The sequence below is a fragment of the Electrophorus electricus genome, chromosome 16 (assembly GCF_041902795.1).
Source record: "Electrophorus electricus isolate QZ-2024a chromosome 16, ASM4190279v1, whole genome shotgun sequence".
NCBI classification, from domain to species: Eukaryota; Metazoa; Chordata; class Actinopteri; order Gymnotiformes; family Gymnotidae; genus Electrophorus; species Electrophorus electricus.
Window position 1 is genome coordinate 5,387,501 of NC_137512.1, and position 22,500 is coordinate 5,410,000.

General features: G+C 45.9%; 1 protein-coding gene across 1 annotated transcript in view; it reads left to right on the top strand.

The window, feature by feature from the left end:
• pdgfc (platelet derived growth factor c) overlaps nucleotides 1–14,996 on the top strand; it is a 49,193-nt gene extending 34,197 nt beyond the window's left edge. The window contains exons 3-6 of the mRNA XM_027018177.3: nucleotides 4,065–4,245; nucleotides 10,254–10,452; nucleotides 10,767–10,987; nucleotides 11,353–14,996. Of these exons, the coding sequence (XP_026873978.1) occupies nucleotides 4,065–4,245; nucleotides 10,254–10,452; nucleotides 10,767–10,987; nucleotides 11,353–11,466 (715 nt within the window). The 3' untranslated portion in view covers nucleotides 11,467–14,996. The remainder of the gene's footprint in view (nucleotides 1–4,064; nucleotides 4,246–10,253; nucleotides 10,453–10,766; nucleotides 10,988–11,352) is intronic.
• Nucleotides 14,997–22,500: the final 7,504 nt, after the last annotated feature.

A 22,500-nucleotide genomic window follows, 5' to 3' on the forward strand; every position in this document is an offset into this window, starting at 1 on the left:
CCTCCACGTCAGATTCTGCGGAACTGTTTTCAGAGTGTTCGCTGTGAAACACTCTTCAGAATGTGTGGGTTTATTTCTGTGAGTTTCTGAAAAACCGAGTGGTTCCAAATACGATTAACTCTGGTCACTAATCAGGTTGACTGAAATCCACGGTTTTTAGTGATGGACACTATCAATACATCAAAAATGGCTTCAATAGACTTGTCAGGCTCATTGTATAAATCTAGTTACTTCACACCTTGGGACGCACAGAAATACTAGACCATGTATGCGAACAATTTTGTTTGGCTAGAACTGGATGCATCAGACCATACTGCAATGCATGGCACTTTCTGTAGCTCTGCTGCTAATCTCTTGACACATACTCAACTCTTAGTTCTGCCAGAGGACATCTTAGTTGCAATGCTAGTCGCTGAATATTTCTGCACTGACCTTGATCCCACAGTTGGTGGACAGGTATCTGTGGCCCTGTTACATACGTTGAATAAGTAGCTTTTAATTTGCCAACAGCAGTTGTGTCGTGCTCTGAGTCTCCTCATTATGAATGATGAATTTGCCCTGGTTTGTCAAGTTATTCAAACACATTTCTGGTGGGGTGTGTTTTGTTTGTTTGTTTGGGCATGGTCTTCCAAAATGGTTTCACTATCATGTTTAATCCTAACTTGAATTGCAAATATGGCACAATAGCAGAAAGTGGATCTCTCAGGGTTGGTTTTAGCCGCGTGGTGTCATTTTCATGTCATCCAGACATTTATTGAAACAAGCTGAACATTTCATTTTCTTTTGGACTGGCCTGTCAATCCCAGTGGACACAATCTCATCTTTGTCCACAATCTCACCACCCAACTCAATGGTTATATTGTTCTTCTAGAAAAACATTAACAATAAGTAGTAGGCTATAGTAGATCACATAATTATTGGTTCATTGCCAATCTAGTGCCACCAGTAGTAGCTGCCAGGGTTGATGGGAAAGTCACATCACATCCCACCAGGGCCAATGATATTGTACACAATCAGGAAAGCAATGCATATGTCAAGAGGATGGACAGACGAAACAAAATCTAAATAGTCAGTTAAACAGAAAAAAATAGATCTGGCCTATTGAAAACTCGGACATTAAGTGTGCCTGGACATAGAATAAATTTTCCCAGACTGACTGTTTAAAAGGACAATCCCAGGAAAACCAGAGCAGGGTGCAGCCATAGTAAAACCTCACTTTAAATTCCATAAAGGCGTGTAACAGCATTTTCAGCTGTCTGATAATACTGTTCCTTTCATTTTGTTCCATCACAAAGCCATTCTCATTATTTTAACTACCCTCTTCCAAAAAGTAGCACATGCTTTCTATTGCGCCAGTCATTCATATTAAACTTACAAAGCTACGTGATGCAACACTGGCAGTTAAGTTCGTGTTCAAACCAAACACTTGAAACTCCTGCTGAAAGTGGTAGTGTTGTGTTGTCACAGAACAAAAAGGGACAATTTCAGTGGCACGTTCGCTGAATTGGCTGCTCGGGGTTTGCCATGTGATATGAGCGAGAGCACACATCCAGACTGTGGAGTAATTAAATCACTTTGCATTATTGATGTGCCATCTGTCTGTTCTGCCATTCAGGAGCAATTGACTGCAGAGCCCAGTGCAGAAAAAGAGGAAAAGATGAAAATGGCCACAAATCTCTCCTTTTTCCTTCGATACCAGGGCCTTGTATATGATATTCACACCCCCTGCTAAAAGACTACATTATTACTGTGCCTTGTTTCAGTCTAAATAAAATCATCTTTGATAGAGTGAAATGACCATCAGGCTACTGAAGATGTTCACCTGAGCTCATAGTTACTGTCCTGTCTCTTATAGAGCATTTAGCAAGCACTGTTCTCTAGAGAAACTTACATACTTTGATTATAGTGTGATAGCATTTGGGCTCCCTGGTAACTGAACCCAAGATCTTTGTGTTGCTAGTGCTTCATGCTACTTGTTCTACCAGATGAGCTGTAGAATCTCCTCGTGCCTTCTGCTTCCGTTGTGACTCTCTGTCCTGTATTCTGACTGGCTCATGTCCTCCTGTCCTGAGTTCACGTCCTGCATTCTGACTGGCTCATGTCCTCCTGTCCTGAGTTCACGTCCTGCATTCTGACAGGCTCGTGTCTTTCTGTCTTGCGTTCTTGTCCGGCATGGTTCTGAACCAGATGAATCTGCTGGCCTCTTCCCTACTCACTGTGGAAAGCAAATGGACACTGAGGAAATTAGCCATCGTGTGTGTGTGTGTGTGTGTGTGTGTGTGTGTGTGTGTGTGTTTAAAATATCTGTTTTTAGTGCAGTGCATGTTGCGTTTGTTGAATGTGGTTTGAAGTGCTCATGTCAGACTGAACCATGAGTAAACACTCTCCCCAGAAAGGCAAGCATATTCTCTGACACACACACACAAACACACACACACACACACACACACACACACACACACACACACACACACACACACACACACATATACATACATACACATACACACAAACTTACACACACATTAGCATGCCTGTCCCATCTTGTCAAATGATTAGTAGCAGGCCTTGGCACAGGCTGCTAACACCAAGCGCTGCAGATGCATCGCGTCCTGGCAGGAATGACAGTGGCTTTGTGTGCGCGTGTGCGTGTGTGTTTACATCCTCTTTTAAAGATGGTTTGGCTGAGGTATTCAGTCTAAGCTACATCAAAGCTCTGTGGCATGAAACCACATAAAAGTCATGGGAGAGATACGATCACTGAGCACGCGCGCTTGTGTATTATTGGAAGGTATGACACAGCCTTAATTAAAACCCTTCAGACTTTTTGGAAGTCAGTTATCTTCATTTAAATATTATTCAGTAATTGCCGTGAGTCCTTCAGGCGTGTCGAGGGTAGCCATCCTCCCCGGAGTTATATACGGTTTAGCTGAGGATGAGGGTCACCCTGTGTGCCAGTGTTACGCAGTGCCACATCCGCTGGCCTCCCCGCTCACCGAACGGCGCGACGGCCAGGGCTAACCCACTCTGGGAGCTTTGTGGGGCTTCGCCCAGCCAGACTGCACACTTATTGAAGCTCTCCGGTCTTAAGTGGCCTGAGGATGCCGTTATGAGCTCGGGCTGTAATTGGCCCTAATGAGGAGCGGCTATCGCAATACCATGAGCCAGCCGGTGTGCTTCACTGCTTCTGTCTGAGGGAGGCCATTAGAGAAATTAGGACTGAGCAGAAATGGTGGTGATTTATTTTAATATTGCCTTATACTAATCTCTCTTCCTCCTTTTCTCTTTCTCTCTCTCCATTTTTCCTTTCCTCTTCCTCTGTGCCCATTGTTTTTGCCATCCACTGCCAATAACTGTGTTTGTGTATGTGAATGCGTGTGTGTGTGTGTGTGTAATAATGTTTTGGTTAATAATCTCACTTCTCTGCCTCTCAGCAGTCACTTGGGACATTACCCCTGCAGTTAGAAGCAGTTTTATGATTATTAACCCAAGGAGATAAGGAGCGAGAATGTAAGAAACAGGGAAGGCAAGAGAGGACAGAGATGCTATTTTACACACACACACACACACACACACACACACACACACACACACACACACAGAATTCTTAGTATGTTCCAGGTGGCTCTCATTTTGCTTCTGTGAGATACTGAAGTGTTCCTTCAGTAATCAAAACCAAATTTCCCACAACACAGATTAACAGGGTCCGTGTTAAATAGACTCTCATATAATCACAAATATGCACTGTGATGCAGACATTATATTAGTAATTAGCACACTTTTCTTAGCTTTTCATTGAGTGAAGAAAACACCTAATGACACATGGATCTTGACCAAATATATGGCAAATATTATCAGTATCTATTGTGAATATGTCTTGTACACTAGTGATCTTATATAGCATATATATTATAAATATTTATCTTCAATATCTTAAAACAAATTTGTTTTGTCATTATCTGGCTGTGGTTGTAACCACCGCATTCTCATTTCTCTACGAGTCCCAGCCTGCAGTTCTGGTTGGTGTCCTGCTGTGAGCCATGTCTGCTCTGTTCCTCTCTCAGGTATGATTATGTGGAGGTAGAGGAGCCAACGGAGGGGACTGTTCTGGGTCGCTGGTGTGGATCCCAGGCTGCTCCCAGCATGCATGTGTCTAAAGGGAACCAGGTCCGGATTCGCTTCATGTCGGACGAGTACTTCCCGTCGGAGCCAGGCTTCTGCATCCATTACACACTGCTCCAGCAGGTATGCCTTTTCTCCATTCAGACCACACACACACACACACACACACACACACCTTAGCACACCCCATTACCGCCTCCAAACAAGAGCTGAGGGAACGTGGTCAGGCTGTGTATTCAAAGCTGTCACTCAACTGAATTTATAATTTACCTCATAAAATCCTAATCAGTCTCAGCTAAATGAACCTATCTCAACGTCTGGCGTTGTTCTGACATGCAGATTAAAACAGGTCAGCCACCCCGCACCCCCTGTTCTGAGTGGATGACAGCAAGGGACCATGGATTTCATCAGCACACTTTTGTAAATACGGTGTGAGCGGATGGTTTGGGAATGTTGCGATGCACAGTGCATTTACTTCAGTGTCCTACAAATGATCTGCTCTCTGGCTGCCTTGTTTTTAGTTAAACATTGGCAGGATTTAAAAAAAAAAAAAAAAAAAAAAAAAAAAGGCCTGTTAAGCCGGAGTAAGCAGCACCAGCCGGTATTCCCCCGTGAGCAGAAAGCGATCCACTCTTTCCTCTGAGTAGAGCAAATTTGCCCAAACTCATCTGCAAACAGAAGCAGCCCCTCTGTAATCATGACCGAAATGGCCCCACTGACCTATGATCATGCCTGCGGTAATAGGTGGGGACTTTCTAGGCTCCAGTCAAAACTCGTGCCTGCAAAATCCCCCTCTCCTCCTCCCTCCCCCCTCCACACGCCCACACCCCCTGACAGTCCCCTCCCCTCTCCTTCGCCTCGGGGCCCGCCCTCATCCCCGCACCGCCCGCCTCCCCGCCCGCGGTTCAATTTCCTCCCTTTAATTTTCACCTCGACAGGCTTCGCATGGCACATTTGAGGAGGATTATTCTCCCCAAATGATTTAATACACATGCTCTGCTTTGATGTGTGACGCCTGTCAGGGTTTTATGAGACCACTCTGTCTCCCGCTTGTTTACAGAAGCGCCTGAGCGTGCCCCAACGCCGGCTGCTGCTGGCAGAAGCTGCTCTCCTTTCCCAGAGAACAAAACTCCTCTTTATCTTTTCTGCTCAATGAGTTTTTGTTGAGATTTTTTTAAATACTGATAGTTATTCTTCTTGTGATTACGCTGGGAGGCACGCTACGGGTGGCCCAAAGAGCAAAAGTGTCTGGCGTCCGAAAATGTAACAGGTGTATTGTTTGAGGTCCATGTGTACGAGCATTGATGGTGTTATGCTCAGTGTCCACCCTGTCCACCCTGTTCCTGTGCACAGTTGCTTTAATATCCTGACCTATGCAGGAAAAGGCCACATTCGAATAGCGTTGCAGTAAAGAGCAGCTGAAACAAGGCTGGAGAGAAGCTGGATTTTCCCCACAGCAGAGATGTTTATTCAGACAGCGTTCTCTGGTTGAAGAGTCCTCTGTGTGTGTGTGTGTGTGTGTGTGTGTGTGTGTGTGTGTGTGTGTGTGTGTGTGTGTGTGTGTGTTTGTGTGTGTGCGTGTATATTAAAGCAACTGTGCTCTGGAGTGTTTTTCTTAGAGCGGTCTTGTGTTATGGTAGAGGGATAGGCAGTGTGCTTTGGCCTGTTCATGAGCCGACTTTCCCATCACAGAAAGTGTGGCTGAGCAATGGGACTCTATTTATAGAGCATGGAGGAGGAGACCAAGCTGAAACCTACAATTCCAGGCTGCCACTGCTGCTGCTGTAGACCTGACACGTAGGCTCAGGCTCGAGCTCTGGTCCCTGCAGACCTGACGCACATGCTGAGGGCCCTATAGACCTGACACACAGCCTCAGGGCCCTAAAGACCTGACACACAGCCTCAGGGCCCTAAAGACCTGACACACAGCCTCAGGGCGCTATAGACCTGACACGTAGCCTCAGGGCGCTATAGACCTGACACGTAGCCTCAGGACCCTATAGACCTGACACGTAGCCTCAGGACCCTATAGACCTGACACGTAGCCTCAGGACCCTACAGACCTGACACGTAGCCTCAGGACCCTATAGACCTGACACACAGTCTCAGGGCCCTATAGACCTGACACACAGTCTCAGGGCCCTATAGACTTGACACACAGACAGAGGATCCTGCAGACCTGACACACACTAGTCCTGCTTTCTAGCCCAGGAAGGAAAGAGGGATTTTTACAGAATGCAAGCTGACATGCAAAAACAAATGCATTCACACAAACACACACACACACACACACACACACACACACACACACAAATGTGCACTGCTGCCTACTTTGTCTCCACGCTGCACCCCTGTTATAATATCTGCTATTTCAACATAGAATTCCTTTCTAAACTCTTTCCTGACCATGCCGTTTCAGTCAGTCAGGCTTCCAGGCAGCAAAACAAACCACGCGCGACGTTCCTGTTTCACCCTGCACCGCGTGAGTGTAAAGCACGAGCACAGAACAGTCAGGCACCTGAAACAGGTTTTAAAAGCTTTCGCTGTTGTCATGGTGATGACAAAGCGTGTCTAGGCAACTTTTGTTCTGGTTTGTTTTCCTTTGTTGGGAGTCTGAGGCCTCTGATGGGCAGAGTGTCCCATTTCTTCAGATTTTACTTTTCCAGCCCACATTTACTCCTCAGCAGCTTGAGGGAGAACATGCCACAACCTTTTGGCTTTCAAGTCTTATTTATACTCAGACCAACACATATATTGATGTTTTCTTTCTACAGACCTTATTAAAATGCCACCTAGTTACAGAATGAAAACTACCCACGCTGGATGTTACATCTCTGACTGCATCTATAAGCACAGAATGACGTGTCTTTATTTAGAAAGCTTTTGATCACTAGCTGGTAAAGCACCCCAATCACAGATTCCTCTGTTGCATTTACAGACAGCCCTGTGTGTGCGTTCAGTTAATTCTAGGCTTTGAAGCTAAACATGTCATCACTGCACTCTGCTCAATATTCTCCAAGAAACACACGCAATCTAAAGTTGACCGTGGAATGCCTCAATGGACCAGTCAGATTAACCCATTTAAATGGGGCAGAACAATAAGATAGACAATATAGGCCATTTTTACAGACATAACCTTTGAGGGGGGTTGGCGAAATGGGTGCGCTGGCCCTTTAAGACGAGAGTCCTGCTCAGTTTGAACATCGGCGCTCTGTTTCTCTGTGGTCACCCTTAGCTACTGGATCCCCCCCCAAGCCTCCCACACTGGGCCTAAACAAGCAATCACTCGCCATCCCCACTTCCACCAGGAGCGGTGGGGGGGGGGGGGTGCAGCAGCCACTGCCGTAAACCCCAGGAAGAACCTCTGGAAAGTGCCAAGGGTCTGAGTGAACAGGTCGTTAAAATGTCACCTCTGGAAACAGAGAATGCTCAGATCTCAGTGGGAGGGGAGCGAGGGCGGCTAACAGCACTGCTGGCTACAGTGAGAGTGAGATTATGGGGTCACGTCTCACACACCAGCCCTTCACCTCCTGGCCCTGAGTCCCAGTGTCTGACACTAAGCAGTTGTTAACTTTGAAAGTTGAAAAGCTTTACACCCATTGGCCGACTGCAGTGTCAATCGTAGGAGCACACACAACTCCAGGTTACGTGATTTAAGAGCAACAAAAAATTGTTTGCCAAACTAGGCAGTCTGTTAAAAAGCATTACTGAAAAATTAGCATTTTAGACCAAAAGGTAAAGTAATTGATGATTTGGATAAAGCTGATGATTTGGATCGTTGAAAAACACAAAAATATTTGTCAGTGATTAATGATCCCTGTATGGTTACTCATGAGATTATATATCAGCTCAGATAGATTATATATCCGTGTTGGTTGTATGTTTATTCACAGTGCCATTTCAAAACTGAACTTACATGCATGCAGAGTTTCTTGTGTCAGGCACAAGGCCCAGTCAAATAGTAGGTCTGGTCTGGTCAAAACAGGAGGGTGCTTCGATGGCCACACACCTTCTGCCCATTTATCTGGATATTCGATTCTAAATTACTCCAGTACAAATACATGCAGCATTGCCAAAAATGTTTGGCCTCCTGAAATGCATTCAATGCCACTTCCAGTAGAACTCGGTTTTATTATATTCAGTAGAACTATGTCTTTTATGTTATTTTTCCTCTAATAAATTCAGACGTTATTAGCCCCAAACTGACCCCTAACCTGTCACAGCACTTTGTGATGACATAACTAAACAACATGAGACAAAGCAATAATTCTACATTTAATACTGTGTCCCTATATCACTTTTACTACGATGGATCAGTCCAGTTCAGTGTTCAGTTTTTATTAAAACAACAACATCAGCCTTGCACTAAACCAGTTTTCTCAAACATACTGTTTCTCTCTCAATTATCAATCCTATCTTAAATTTTCAGTTCTTTACTAGGACATGGACTTGGCAGAAAGCTCTCAGATCTCTCCGCTAAACCCAATTTCTTCTAAAAGATACACACGGTCTGCAACCAATTTGAAACACCTTGTTGTCAGAGCTGCACGAAACAATGGTAACCATTATTTTACTGAGGGGTTCATACCTCCTGAGATTCATTCGTCAGCTGTGAGGTTGCACATGACATGAAAGGGATTTTTTTTAAAGGAAAAACGCAAAGGAATAAGATCATGCGTAACTCCTTTAAAGGAAAATATTTTCCAGGTTGCTATGCGAGACCATGTTAAAGGTTAGGCATGTAATGGTGATACTAATACCAAAGAAATATCTCAGCTGTTTGAATGTGTTTGATTAAGGTCTGAGCCTGTTTATCACTTACAGTTCAATTTGGTGCCAAATTTTCATGGTGTAATAAAATCTACATTAAATCTAATGCACATTACACCTTTTACATGTGTCTATTTTTGAAAAATACAGTTACGAGGAGCCGATTGCATTATTTCTCATTTTATCAGAGCCAATAACTGTAACTAATAAAAAGTCATCAGCTACAATTCCATGCTTTCTGTTTTAAAAGTCTGCGTAGTGGAGCCTTAACCCTGGCGGGGATAATACACTGTCATACCACCATACTGCCTTCTATGGGAAGAATCTGGAAACTGTCTGGCAGCTTTGCGGAGGAGTGTGTGAGGGATTTGTGAAGGAATCTCTAATCAGAAGAGAGAAACAGTACACGCAGAGTTGTATTCACCTCAGCCAGAGCGCGAGGCTGTGGTTTCACACACACATTAACTGAGAGAGCATCACATTCTCCAGCTGTTAATAGTCATCACTGCACATGGCTGTTAAGAGAAAGAGATAGAGAAAGGTGAGCAGGAGACAGACAGACAGAGAGAGAGAGAGAGAGAGAGAGAGAGAGAAACAGAGAGACAGAGAGGAGAGAGACAGACAGCAAGCAGGGCTGCGACAGAAAATGAGGCACTGCTAGCGGACCCTGCTGGCACGGCGCTAAAGCGCATGGCGAGGCTGATGAAGTCGTCTTTACTCCGTCGTCTCCTACACATGGTGCACGACATGAGATATAAACTGCAGGAGAACTTTCGGGATTGGCGATATGTCCCGTTCAGTAGACGGATCTGCCAAATAGGATAAGATCTCTTGGTGTGCTCTGGGATAAGTGTTACTATGTGCCCTTGTAAGAAAATATTTCTACCATGTCTTATTGTACACCTCATAGGAGACACATACCAGGTATTCTAATTTATTTATGGATAACACTGAACTTTATAAAGGGAATATTAAAACAGTAAGATACTTTTAACAGGCCTGTGAGCAGTTATGTGGTTGGGCTGGTACGGCACATCCCACAACCGTGGTGCTATTGTCTACTCAGCTATCCTGTCATAAAAAGAAGCCATCATCACAGAATTGTCTCCTAGTCTTTGACCTCAGATGACCCTTGTTTAGGCATGCCAACCCCATCAGAGCATCCATAGTGTATTCTATATCTTTTTCATCAGTAACATGCACCCTGTTGCCATGACATCCATTAGGCAGTGGTAACCATGCCAACCTCACAGAATACCTGGTTTCAGTATGCATGAGCGTATATTTTTCAGCTGTCTTAATTGTCTGCATTTGCGTGCGTGCGTGTGTACGCACGCATTTGTTTGTGTGTGTCTCCACAGAAGCTGAATGAGGATGCCATGCTGCCCCCAGCTCCACAGAGCGTGGAGGCTCTGGGTGAGCTTGTGGCTGGCTTCAGCACGGTGGAGGAGCTGTTCAAATACCTGGAGCCAGATCGCTGGCAGCTAGACCTGGAAGAGCTCTACACGCCCACCTGGCAGGTGCTGGGCAAGTCCTTCTTCCACCAGAAGAAAGCCAGAGGTAGGGCCGCAGACCCTGGTGTAGTCCAGGCCGCAGTGCTGATAGACAGGCAGCTGCCTGAGGCCTGCCACGACAGACCCCTCCCACCTGCAGGGTTTACTTACAGCCATTTCTGTACCATCAGAACGAGAGAGCCAGGCGTGCTGGAACTAAAGTCTGCAGGGCAATAGATCTCCAGGATCCTGTAACAGAAGTGTGTCGTCCATGTTTGTAATTTAGCGCACTGTAGTGTTCAAGGCTGATAATTGATGTTAAGTCTCTTTCTTTTGTGTGTGTGTGTGTGTGTGTGTGTGTGTGTGTGTGTGTGTGTGAAGGCATGGTGGATCTGAACCTACTCCGGGACGAGGTGCGTCTTTACAGCTGCACCCCGCGTAATCTGTCCGTGTCCGTGCGGGAGGAGCTGAGGAGGACAGACGCCATCTTCTGGCCCAGCTGCCTGCTGGTCAAGCGCTGTGGTGGGAACTGTAGCTGCTGCTCCAACCGCTGCTACGACTGCCACTGCACCCCCACCCGCGTGGCTAAGAAATACCACGAGGTACTGACCTGCTCAAAGTGCCTGGGTCTCCGCCAGATGGAATAACCTCGGCCCAGTGTCCAGGGACCAGAGGGGGGTACAGGAGGGTGGGGGGGGCAGCCTACTCTGAACTTCTCCAGCCAGTCTGTCCTTGCTTGGAAACCAATCACTGGTTTGAGAGTTAGAATCATAAAGTGCAATATATGCTCAGAGATAATGTATTACAGATGGATAAGGATGAAAACGTTTGATAAGATTACAGGGATTTTCCACCATCTACAGCAGTGATACCAGGGCAGAGTCAAGATGCCACATTTTGTTCTTGTGTGTGTGTGTGTGTGTGTGTGTGTGTGTGTGTGTGTGTGTGTTTGTGTGTGTGTGTGCAGGTCCTGATGCTGAAGCTCAGACCAGGTGGCCGAGGGCCACAGAAGTCCCTGACAGATGTCCCACTGGAGCACCATGAGGAGTGTAGCTGTGTGTGCAAGAATGACTCGGACTAAATTTAACCCAGGAGAGTGGCTTGGATTAAATGTAACCTATGTCTTCCCAAGGAGATGGAGATTTTTAGGAACTGTGGACTCACCTGTGCTTCACCTTGGGAAAATATTTATACATTGCTTACTGACTGACTGGCTGTTTTTTACTGAGATGTCCAAACAGTAAAAGCCAGAGATGTCTTTATCTTGACTCCATCTAAGCCAGGGCATCAATATTCATGGTGTTACACATCTGTGATAACTTATAAAGAACTTTCCATCTGTCTCATTACAATTTTGAGCATTTAGAGGGAAAGTCCCATGCAGCTTGTTAGCGTGTGTGTGTGTGTGTGTGTGTGTGTGTGTGTAGATGTGTGCAGAGCTGTGTCAGGACAGTAGGCTGAAACTGAATTTGAGGCTCACCAGGACGTCTGGACTGTATAGGGTGTTCAGTGTGCACAGAAAGAAAGAGTGGATAAACAAACAGAAGGAAATGAGAAGAATGAACAGAAGTAATAAAAGAAAAAGAGAGAGAGAGAGAATGAAAGAGAAGAGAAAGAAAAAGAGAGACTGAGATGGCCAGGACTTGCTGCGAGAGGAGTTGATTTTTGCTACTAATTTCTCTCCATGTGAGGAGAGATTCCTTCGGCAGTCTATACCAGCACAGCAGCTAGTCCTGAAGAAGAGGGCGCTGCCTTCATCTCCTTTGGCTCATTCTCCAGCGCCAAGCACCACAGGAGCTTTTAAGGAGAGCATGCATGTTGGAGAAGCCTTCTGATATCAGAAATCCCTTCATGTGGACTCGCAATGCTCCGATCGTCCCATATCCCGTGCGTGATTACCTCACAGAGGAGGAGAAGCATTCAGTCCTTTGCTGTCCTGCAGAGATTTGGAACCTGAGAGGAGGGAGGACTAATGGGGGGGGTGTCTTCTGCTCTCCTCTTCTGCATATTGTTTGGACGTTTTCATAAACATCATATAAAAGATTTGGAACATGAAAGCGTCTTTTGTTTGTTCCAAACCGGAGCCCAGAGAAGAGTTGGAAAATGAGCTCGGAAGAGCAGTGTCAGTGTTGTGTGCGTTATCCATCCAGTCTCCCAGCGTGCCGTCCGCGCTGAGCCTGAAGACTGAAATGCAAGCTGGTCCTTTTTTGTAGATAGCATTTTAAATGAAAACTCAGATCTTATAAATAGAGATTCTGTTCCTCTTTTTTCCTCTTTTATGCAGTTATTATACCATAACTTGCTATTTTCTGCAGGCATCTGCACAGTTTAAGGCTGTGCTTCCTTTTGTCTTCATCAGTCTTGGGTGGATCAGCATGCTTTGTTTCAGTACATATTTGGGTGATAATGCCAAATTCTATATAAAATCACAAAAAAGAAAGGGACAGGAATCTGCTAGTCGAATCCTCCCTGTTCTATTACAGAGGAACCCTGCAAAGGAAGTGTTGGTAGGATCTCAAGAGACAAACCATCAGCTCCACTGCACAGGTATAAACTCACTGGTCAAGACAGGTCAGCCCCACAACTACAAATTCACTGGTCAGGATGGGTCAGCCCCACAGGTGACAAACTCCCTGATCAGGATAGGTCAGCCCCACAGGTGACAAACTCCCTGATCAGGATAGGTCAGCCCCACAGGTGACAAACTCACTGATCAGGATAGGTCAGCCCCACAGGTGACAAACTCCCTGATCAGGATGGGTCAGCCCCACAGGTGACAAACTCCCTGATCAGGATGGGTCAGCCCCACAGGTGACAAACTCCCTGATCAGGATGGGTCAGCCCCACAGGTGACAAACTCACTGATCAGGATGGGTCAGCCCCACAGGTGACAAACTCACTGATCAGGATGGGTCAGCCCCACAGGTGACAAACTCACTGATCAGGATGGGTCAGCCCCACAGGTGACAAACTCACTGATCAGGATGGGTCAGCCCCACAGGTGACAAACTCCCTGATCAGGATGGGTCAGCCCCACAGGTGACAAACTCACTGATCAGGATGGGTCAGCCCCACAGGTGACAAACTCACTGATCAGGATGGGTCAGCCCCACAGGTGACAAACTCACTGATCAGGATGGGTCAGCCCCACAGGTGACAAACTCACTGATCAGGATGGGTCAGCCCCACAGGTGACAAACTCCCTGATCAGGATGGGTCAGCCCCACAGGTGACAAACTCCCTGATCAGGATGGGTCAGCCCCACAGGTGACAAACTCACTGATCAGGATGGGTCAGCCCCACAGGTGACAAACTCCCTGATCAGGATGGGTCAGCCCCACAGGTGACAAACTCACTGATCAGGATGGGTCAGCCCCACAGGTGACAAACTCACTGATCAGGATGGGTCAGCCCCACAGGTGACAAACTCACTGATCAGGATGGGTCAGCCCCACAGGTGACAAACTCACTGATCAGGATGGGTCAGCCCCACAGGTGACAAACTCCCTGATCAGGATGGGTCAGCCCCACAGGTGACAAACTCCCTGATCAGGATGGGTCAGCCCCACAGGTGACAAACTCCCTGATCAGGATGGGTCAGCCCCACAGGTGACAAACTCACTGATCAGGATGGGTCAGCCCCACAGGTGACAAACTCCCTGATCAGGATGGGTCAGCCCCACAGGTGACAAACTCACTGATCAGGATGGGTCAGCCCCACAGGTGACAAACTCACTGATCAGGATAGGTCAGCCCCACAGGTGACAAACTCCCTGATCAGGATGGGTCAGCCCCACAGGTATACATCCTATAGTTCCACTCCTCTCAAAAATGTTACATTCACATGACCCTGTCTTAGAAACAGGTGATAAGAAGTATGCTTTCTGTCACACACATGAGACATGCATAACCCATGATAACACAAACATGTGTTAAAGAACAAGTCTATAGTTTATATCCATTTATAATACAGACCAAACTTTTAATGGTAGGTGGTGTGTTTTCCCTCTCTACTAATGCCTGGTTGTCCTAGGTTGCCAGTGTAGCCTTTGACCCTTTACAGATGAAACAAACTCTCAGGTCTGAATATTTTCCCCCTGGAATCCATGTGAACTTAAACCAACACACAGCAATGATCAGCCCTACTCGCGTTGTCTTTTCATCTCTCCGCTCATCTACTATTATTTACTTTATGTGCAGAATGGTAATAAATATTTGATGGGACTTTCTATACTCATGTTCCTTTGAACCATGTCTTTTGTATTGATCTTCCACCCAAACGCATTAACACATGTTCGGACTACAAGCTGCTTTCATTGTGAAAATAACCTGTGAGGAATGTGACATCATGGTGTTTACATCAGACTTCGTTAAGGACTGCTATGAATGGATTAAATAACAGTACAAAAGGTAGATGGTTGTAAACCAAAAAGGTGACCACACAGATTTAGATTTTTTCCTGTGCACTTAAAACTGATTTGATCTACAAAAGGTACTACTCTGGATGTAAAAATACTACTCAGTACCACACAAATGTTTTGAAGCTTTAATTGATTGATTTACTTGCGTTGTTTGTAAACAAATAAAAACCTTTATATGGTTCGTCATAAAGGGGTAATGATGTTTTTCATAGCTCATGAGTAATCTGCACAGAGTCTTTCACCGGAAATACTTATGCAGAAGGGATATCATTTAAAACAATTATGTGCAAAAATGATGTTTGTGCAGTGGCCAGTTTCTAAACACAGAAAGCATTTCAGTAGAATCCCAGTCTACTAGGAGCCATCTCTGTTATGACCTCTCACCCATTTTTTGTCACTGTGGATGATGGGAATGTAAAACCAGTATTTTTTCAATGTGATCAGGGCAACTGCATGAAAAGCAGTGAAGTATGTGAAGTTTTGTTGAAAACAAGATGCAGTTAAGGACAGGCTTCTTTTTAAGTGGAACAAACAACGGGTCCAAAGCACTCTAAAACTAAACGAATCACACAGGAATCATTGTGAGCTGAGCCTCTGCTTGGCGGCATTCTCTTCACAGCGCCACACACGAGACTCAGCCTGGTCTCTGACTGGGGTTCCTTGATCTGACCGTTTCTCCACATGACACGCTTTGAGGTGGACCTCTTCAAACTTTGATCACCAAAAGAACCAATTCATTCGACAAGTGGCGGGTCAGATCACTCCTCCCTCGGGCAGAGTGCACTTTACGGGGGAGTAAACATCTGGATTGGGTTGCTCTGGGTGAAAGTGAGAGCCTGTTGTCGACGTATAGCAATTCGCTCAGACGGTATGGCATGTGGGTAAGGGAGGGATGTCCCCCGAGACTCATTCATCACCCAGGAGCCAGAGAGCAGAGAGAAAGCACCTGTTGCTTACACACCCCCACACCCCCCCAACACACACACACACACACACACACACACGCACGCACGCACAACACCATCATCATCATCAGAACTATGAGTGAGACGTTTCTCATCTTTTTAAAAATCTGACCAAGCCATAATTGTCCATAACAATGCTTATCTACATTAGGTAATTTTTAAATGTTAAAAATGTTGTTAAGATGCTTGTGTACATGCCTGACAATTAAATTACTATGTAACATAATTTTGGCATAATGAATTACCATGAATTCTCCCAGTGCCCACATGCACAATACAGAACTAAATGCAACCAAGGTAATAAACTGTGTTAGACTTCCAAATCCACTGTTTAGTACCAGCTGATGGATAAATGAATATGCTCTGGTCACAGTGGCTGGTCAGATACATTTTACTTGTTAATTAAACTCGTTAGTTGTTGATGCCAGGGGAGGCTCCACTGCAGCCCGGCCACTCTGGGTCTGCCTACGGTTCGTCCGGCACCACCCTGGCACTACCTACTAATCACCCACACCTGTACCTAATCAGAACGTTAGGACCAGACTCATCAGGACTACGTTTGTATAATACTCAGTTGATTGGTAGAATTGGAAGGGCTTCACAATAGTCGTCAGTGTGTTTGATTCGTGGTTGTTATGTTTAAAGATTTCTGGTTCCCATCTGGTCTTGCTGTGACCTTTTTCATGGCATGTTTTGGTTGGTCTGTTCTGGGGTTGCGTGCGACCACCCTGGCCGCCTGAGGTTCTAACCGCACAGCCGGTCTGATGCTCTCTGCACTAAGCAGGCAGCCTGCTCCTTGCCTCATATTACAACTCGCCACAGTGAAAAGAAATTTGATTTGCATTTTCATTATTGCCGAACAGTGATATCATCAAATCTTGGCCGCGTGGTTACTTTTGGAGAAGTGCGGAAAATCGTGTCATTAGCAATACCGAATCCGTTTCGGATAGACCACATATAATCACACATCGCCGGAAGTCACAGCGTATTAAACCTTCACTAAAATGAAATGCTTTGTCAGATCTTTTAGTGGTCTGTCATCTGGTCAAACTAATCTAGAATTGCTAGATTAAAATGGGAATATATTGTATAAGGTTACATGCGAAACAGCTTCGGTGTGATTCATGACTCCATTTGCGAGGCGAACTCTCCTCCCATAATCAGTATTTCACACCAGCGGCCCCTCTCGCTGTTCCCATTTTATGCCACTCTCGTACTGCAGGAGAAGCAAGGCATAATTTATAGATGTGAGTCCGCGAAACATATTTTCCCAGGAACTGCATTACTAGCATCTTTAATTGGACGTTCATATGAGCGGCAGGCAGAGACTGAGAGGACTGCGCTTACCCGGTTAATTATGGGGTGCTTGTACTGTGGCTTTCTAAGAATTGTCAACGGTTCTGGGAAAACTGAGTAGCCAGGAGCCTGAATGAGATTAATCAATCAGGAAAGTGGAGTGGAGATGGGTTTTCTGAGCTGGGGATAGAGGGCTCTGCACTGTGGCTGTGTGCTGTGCAGAGAGAAGGCCACTCGCTGTGGCTGTGTTCTGTATAGAGGGCTGTGTAGAGAGAGCACAGTGCACCGTGGTTGTGTACTGTGTGGAGAGAGCACAGTGCACCGTGGTTGTGTACTGTGTGGAGAGAGCACAGTGCACCGTGGTTGTGTACTGTGTGGAGAGAGCACAGTGCACTGTGGTTGTGTGCTGTGTAGAGAGAGCACAGTGCACCGTGGTTGTGTACTGTGTATAGAGAGTACAGTGCACTGTGGCTGTTTGTTGTGTAGAGACAGCACAGTGCACCGTGGCTGTGTACTGTGTGGAGAGAGCACAGTGCACTGTGGCTGTGCGCTGTGTAGAGAGAGCACAGTGCACCTTGGCCATGTGCTGTGTAGAGAGAGCACAGTGCACCTTGGCCGTGTGCTGTGTAGAGAGAGCACAGTGCACCGTGGTTGTGTACTGTGTATAGAGAGTACAGTGCACTGTGGCTGTTTGTTGTGTAGAGAGAGCACAGTGCACCTTGGCCGTGTGCTGTGTGGAGAGAGCACAGTGCACCTTGGCCGTGTGGAGAGAGCATAGTGCACCTTGGCCGTGTGCTGTGTGGAGAGAGCACAGTGCACCTTGGCCGTGTGCTGTGTGGAGAGAGCACAGTGCACCTTGGCCGTGTGCTGTGTGGAGAGAGCACAGTGCACCTTGGCCGTGTGCTGTGTAGAGAGAGCACAGTGCACCTTGGCCGTGTGGAGAGAGCATAGTGCACTGTGGCTGTTTGTTGCGTAGAGAGAGCACAGTGCAGAGTGCTGTGTAGAGACACCCACTGTGGCTGTGTGCTGAGCTACATTAGTCCTTCCAGCTGTGTGGTATCCAGACTACATGGTATTTATAATGACAGATTCAGACACAAGAGGCACTGTTACTAAGGCCAAACCAAAATACACAAATCTCATAATGTTTGTGTTTGGGATGGTCAAATTGTCACGGAACGCTCCCCTTTCCACTGGTCACATGGTTCGGCCCACCATGTGCAGTGGAATTCACATTGTCCTATTTGTAACCATGCCCTTCTTGATAGCACACACCTGTGCACGGTTTAATGTTGTGCGTCTGTGTGTATTTAAACCCCTGTTGGTGTGTGCATCATCGCTTATGTTGCCATTGCTCACGCTAGTTATGTGTGTTCATGTTCACCGTTCATGTCATGTGTGAGTGCCATCGTTGTATGCGTTGTATGTCATTAAACGTCTGTTTAATAGACATATGTGTGTGTGGGGCGGGGGGGGGGGGGTGCGTGTGTGCATTAGAGAGAATGAGCGAGGGAATTTATGAAATTAAGAAATGACCTCAGTGTTTTGAAGACTATTAGAGCTACTCGAACACGCTGCATATCTTGTAGAATCTATAGCCTTTCTGTGGCCTTGGATTTTTCCTGTTTGCCAATCTCAAACTCTTCATCTGTGGTGTGATGTGACCACACGGCCACCGCTGGCTGGATGTTTTTGGATGGCATACCACTCTCAACCCAGCGGTTACGCTGACACCACTGCTGTCTCTGGCGCGCGTATGCCAGCCGTACTGATGACATGCCAGTGTTCTTGCTGTGATGAGAATGGTCTACCATCCATAAAATACCCAATCAGCAGTGATCCCGTGGTTAGAAAAATTACCTGATTATCCAAATACTGGAAGGCTAAACTGTAGATCTAGACATACCACAAACATTTACACACACTCTTTCTCTGTCCCTGTTCATGACCGACTCTCTCCTAATGTGGGTCATGAAAAAAATAGATTAATGGCAGAGGTCAAAGGTCACTGGTTTCAGCCTGATGAGGTGAGCTTTCCCCATAAATCTCGGCCTGCGTAATGTCAAGACACAGTGGAGTGCATGGGTGTGTGCGAGCGTGGGCGTCTGTGTGTGTGTCGATAACCAGGCTGCTGTTCGGAGACGATGGTGGAGTGCAGTAGGATTATCTTAGAAATACTCTCATCCATTTTGGCTGGAGAGCAAGAGGACAGTGGCTGTCATCCATTAGCCTCCTGTCTGAATAATGTACTGGACTCACACACATTCACCTTGGGGTTCAGCTAATGGACTGTGGCTTGACGAGTGAACGGGAAATTGCAACAGGGGAAGGAACTCGCTTCCGGAGTTTCGGAGGTCACCCCAGCCTTGTTCTGGTGTTCTGGATCTCTGTCTTTGAGTTTGAGAATTCCATCCTAAAGTTGAAGGCAGCATCTGCTTTTCCTCATTACTGAAAGTAAAGGAAGCAGCTCGATGTGAAAACTTATCACAGAGAAACGCATTTGCAAATAGAGACTATATTTGCTAAGAGAGAGAGGTTTCAGACGTCTGTCTTCTAAACTTCAGTTATTCCATAAGTCCATAAGTGAGTTATCTTAAACTTCTCTTCCACTTTAGAGCCAATCCGATAGTAAGACCACCGGGCCATAATTATGACATAGTTATGTCACTAAACAAATCTAGTCACAGCATGTGTCAGATGTGCTGGTTAATTTGGGGACGTCCACTGTTTTTATTGTTTCTTTTTACGTGTGGGAGAAAACATCACAGGACATATCCAAATGCGGAATGTTAGCGACGAGAGAGAACGCAACAAGAAGAGTCTTACCTCTGTTTGTGTAGCACCAATCACTTAATCCCTGTGACATTAAGCAATCCTACACAAAAGGTTATGCGAGTCTGAGCATGGCTAGCCAACTCTGCTGAGAAAACCGTGCTGAGTGCTATAGGTTAGGTAAGCGTTCAGTGCTGAACCACGGTCATGTGGAATGGTTACTGTCTGTATGCAGAACGCTTCGGCCCTGCAATGGAAAACACTACTTAAGAAATAAATCATTCAGCCTGAACTCTAATTTGACTCCCAACTCCTGACCAGTATGTCTACAGAATGTTTTTTTTGGTTGTAACATCAAATAGAATGGGTTAAAGTCAATAAGTGCTTGAATTAGATGTAATACCTCTGATGTGTGACAGGAAGATTGCTGAGATACAGCTAATCCAGATAGCACCTTATCCACGGGCTCTAATATTACCTAAAAGTGGTTGCTCACACAGACATAATCTCTGGTAGTAAAGATATGATCACTTCTGTATGTCCTGAGGGCTCTGGAGAACTTTGCTACCTGAAGCACTGAATGCTTGGCTCAGCGCGGCTCCTGCATTACCAGGCTGGTGAGAATAGAGAGGCCGTCCAGCGCCTCACGTCTCTGTGTCCTGGGCGGGGGGTGGAGACGTGTGGCGAGATGGGCAGCATGAGCACCGCATCTGCATTCTCATTTCAAAGGCATTAGTGAAGGTATGCGTGTCTCCATGTTCACTCTGTTGTAATGGGACTGTTGTAATGCAGTTTGTTCAGAATGTCTTAAGAGCGTCTTATCGCGTGCCTAAACGCTCGCACGACTTGGAGCACAGCTACGTTCAAAAGGATCATCATGAAAGAGGCTGTTTTGTCTGTCTGGTGCATTCCAGCAGTCTGTGTACTGCAGGTGCGGACAGAGTGCTGTCCACGTGCAGCCGATACTGGGCTAAGTGTGTGTGCGCTCTCTGACCGTGATCTCGTCTGCAAGAGCTTCCATGTGACATCTGGCATGAGGCACGCAAGTCGGATACACTGCTGTTCATGTACGTGGTAGACCTGAGTGGCACACACACACACTCCATATGGCCCAGTGAGATGGAGAGGTCATCCACGTGAGCTGTTCTGAAGAAACTCCCTACTAGGCAAGAGCTCTCTCTCTCTCTCGCTCACTCACAGACACACATGTGCCTTCATACATTCACACACACACACACACACACACACACACACGCACGCACACCCCACGCATACATACACTCAAGCTCCCACCCATAGACTATTCTGCAGATTTTAGGCTTACTCTAAGATGTATAGGTTTATTTAATTCTTTGCTTATCTGTGTAAGGTTTGATATTACTGTTTCGTTTCGCTCGGACCAGTGGACACATTTATCCTGTTATGAAAAGGACCAAATATTACATATAGTAGCTACTTAAAGCACCAGTGGCTGAGTTGTAGGACTAACTGCCCTTGTGACTCGTATGAAAATTTAACACTTTCACAGAGAGATAAAAACAGAGTGAGTGCATGCACTATGCTGTGATTATTGAGATCTAATCGTTTTGTTATTTTCCCTCAGGAGGTTTTTCTTGACTGAGGTTTGTTTTCTACCCTGGCCTTGCTGTTAAAATCCCCTTTATCTTACCATCACCCAGACCATGACACAGGGATCCCCCTATCTGACATATCCCAGAGTGCCTTGCACCAACACCTTTTGCCTGTTTTTTTATGTTAGCTGACAGCTCACAGCTCACTCTGGGGCGTAAAAAAAAAAGCAACCGGACAAAAAACCTCTTTTAGTCCATGGTTGGGCAGTGGGTCAAATCCTTTCCACTTTACAAAGTGTGTGTGCACACACCTCTATGCCCAACTGGGAACATAAATCTCTTTTAAAGATGTTGTTCGAGTACACTAAGGAAGTGGGAATTAATGATTTCTTTATGTATGAGTCGGCCTGCCTACTCACTAAGTCAACAAGTCGTAAATAGACCATAGAATGCTGCACAGTGTGAAATGTGAATAGAAAGCCAATGAAGGGGGAGTGACTCAGAGCTGTACAAAGGTTCAAACGCAGTTGGCTTCATTATTTGTGCTTGACTTTTTTTCTCTTTTCTCAAGGACGAAATCAGGGCAGAGAAAATGCTTTTCTCTGTTTTTTTTCACTGACTAATTTCATTTAGCAGAGATATGTGGAGAACTCTACAGAGGACATCTCAATGAGAGTTTTTATTGATTTTGGCCGATGCAGTGAATCAAACCTTTGTCCTGTTTGAAATCCACAGTGGCCTGAAGCCTGAGACGTTAAGTGAGGCATTACTGGAATGGCAGGGAGAGAGGAGTGAGACTGGAAGCTGCTCCTCTCGACATGCTGAGCCCCATTCGAACCCCATTCCATTCCTCATTCCCATCCTCCTTCCCTCTCACATTCCATTCCCATTCCATTCCTCATTCCCTTTTTGCGAATTTCTGTCTCTGTCCATTCATCCATCCATCCATCATCCATCCATCCATCCATCCATCCATCCATCCATGCATGCATTCATCCGTCTTCTCTATTCCTGTCATAATATTTTTCTGTCTGTACATTCGTGCATATCACTGTCAAATGTTCGGCCGATGGTCATACATGAGCAAGCC